At 36.3% G+C, this 369-nt stretch overlaps 1 protein-coding gene across 1 annotated transcript in view; it reads right to left on the bottom strand.

Moving 5' to 3' along the window:
• LOC119589302 (zinc finger and BTB domain-containing protein 7B-like) overlaps positions 1 to 369 on the bottom strand; it is a 53,190-nt gene that overhangs the window by 3,980 nt on the left and 48,841 nt on the right. The window contains exon 6 of the mRNA XM_037937925.1: positions 166 to 237. Coding sequence (XP_037793853.1) covers positions 166 to 237 — 72 coding nt within the window. The remainder of the gene's footprint in view (positions 1 to 165; positions 238 to 369) is intronic.

The following is a 369-nucleotide window of genomic DNA, read 5'->3' on the forward strand; positions in this document are numbered from 1 at the left end:
TAGGTCAATTTTCCCTCAAATTTTCTCTGCTTTCCATTTCTCTTTCATTTTTCTCTTCTTCCCCAGTTAAGAAACGAAAAAAAAACGATATATAAGAATTAAAGAATAAAAAAAACGAGGCTTCGCGTCTCTCCGGAAACATCTGCCGGCGGAGAAGCGCAATACCTGAGATGGCGACGATGACAATGGCAATGGCAACAACCTGTGACTTTTTATGTTTTGTTTTACTTTAAAAACCTGAGAGAGTTTACAATGATTATAGTTTCTGTATTACAGTTTCTTTATTATTCTTTATGCGCTGACTTATTCTATATACTATTCCAGGGACGTACATGGTTGACTATTTAGAACACTTCGCACCTTCTATGG

This window comes from Penaeus monodon, chromosome 25 (genome assembly GCF_015228065.2).
Source record: "Penaeus monodon isolate SGIC_2016 chromosome 25, NSTDA_Pmon_1, whole genome shotgun sequence".
Lineage (NCBI taxonomy): Eukaryota > Metazoa > Arthropoda > Malacostraca > Decapoda > Penaeidae > Penaeus > Penaeus monodon.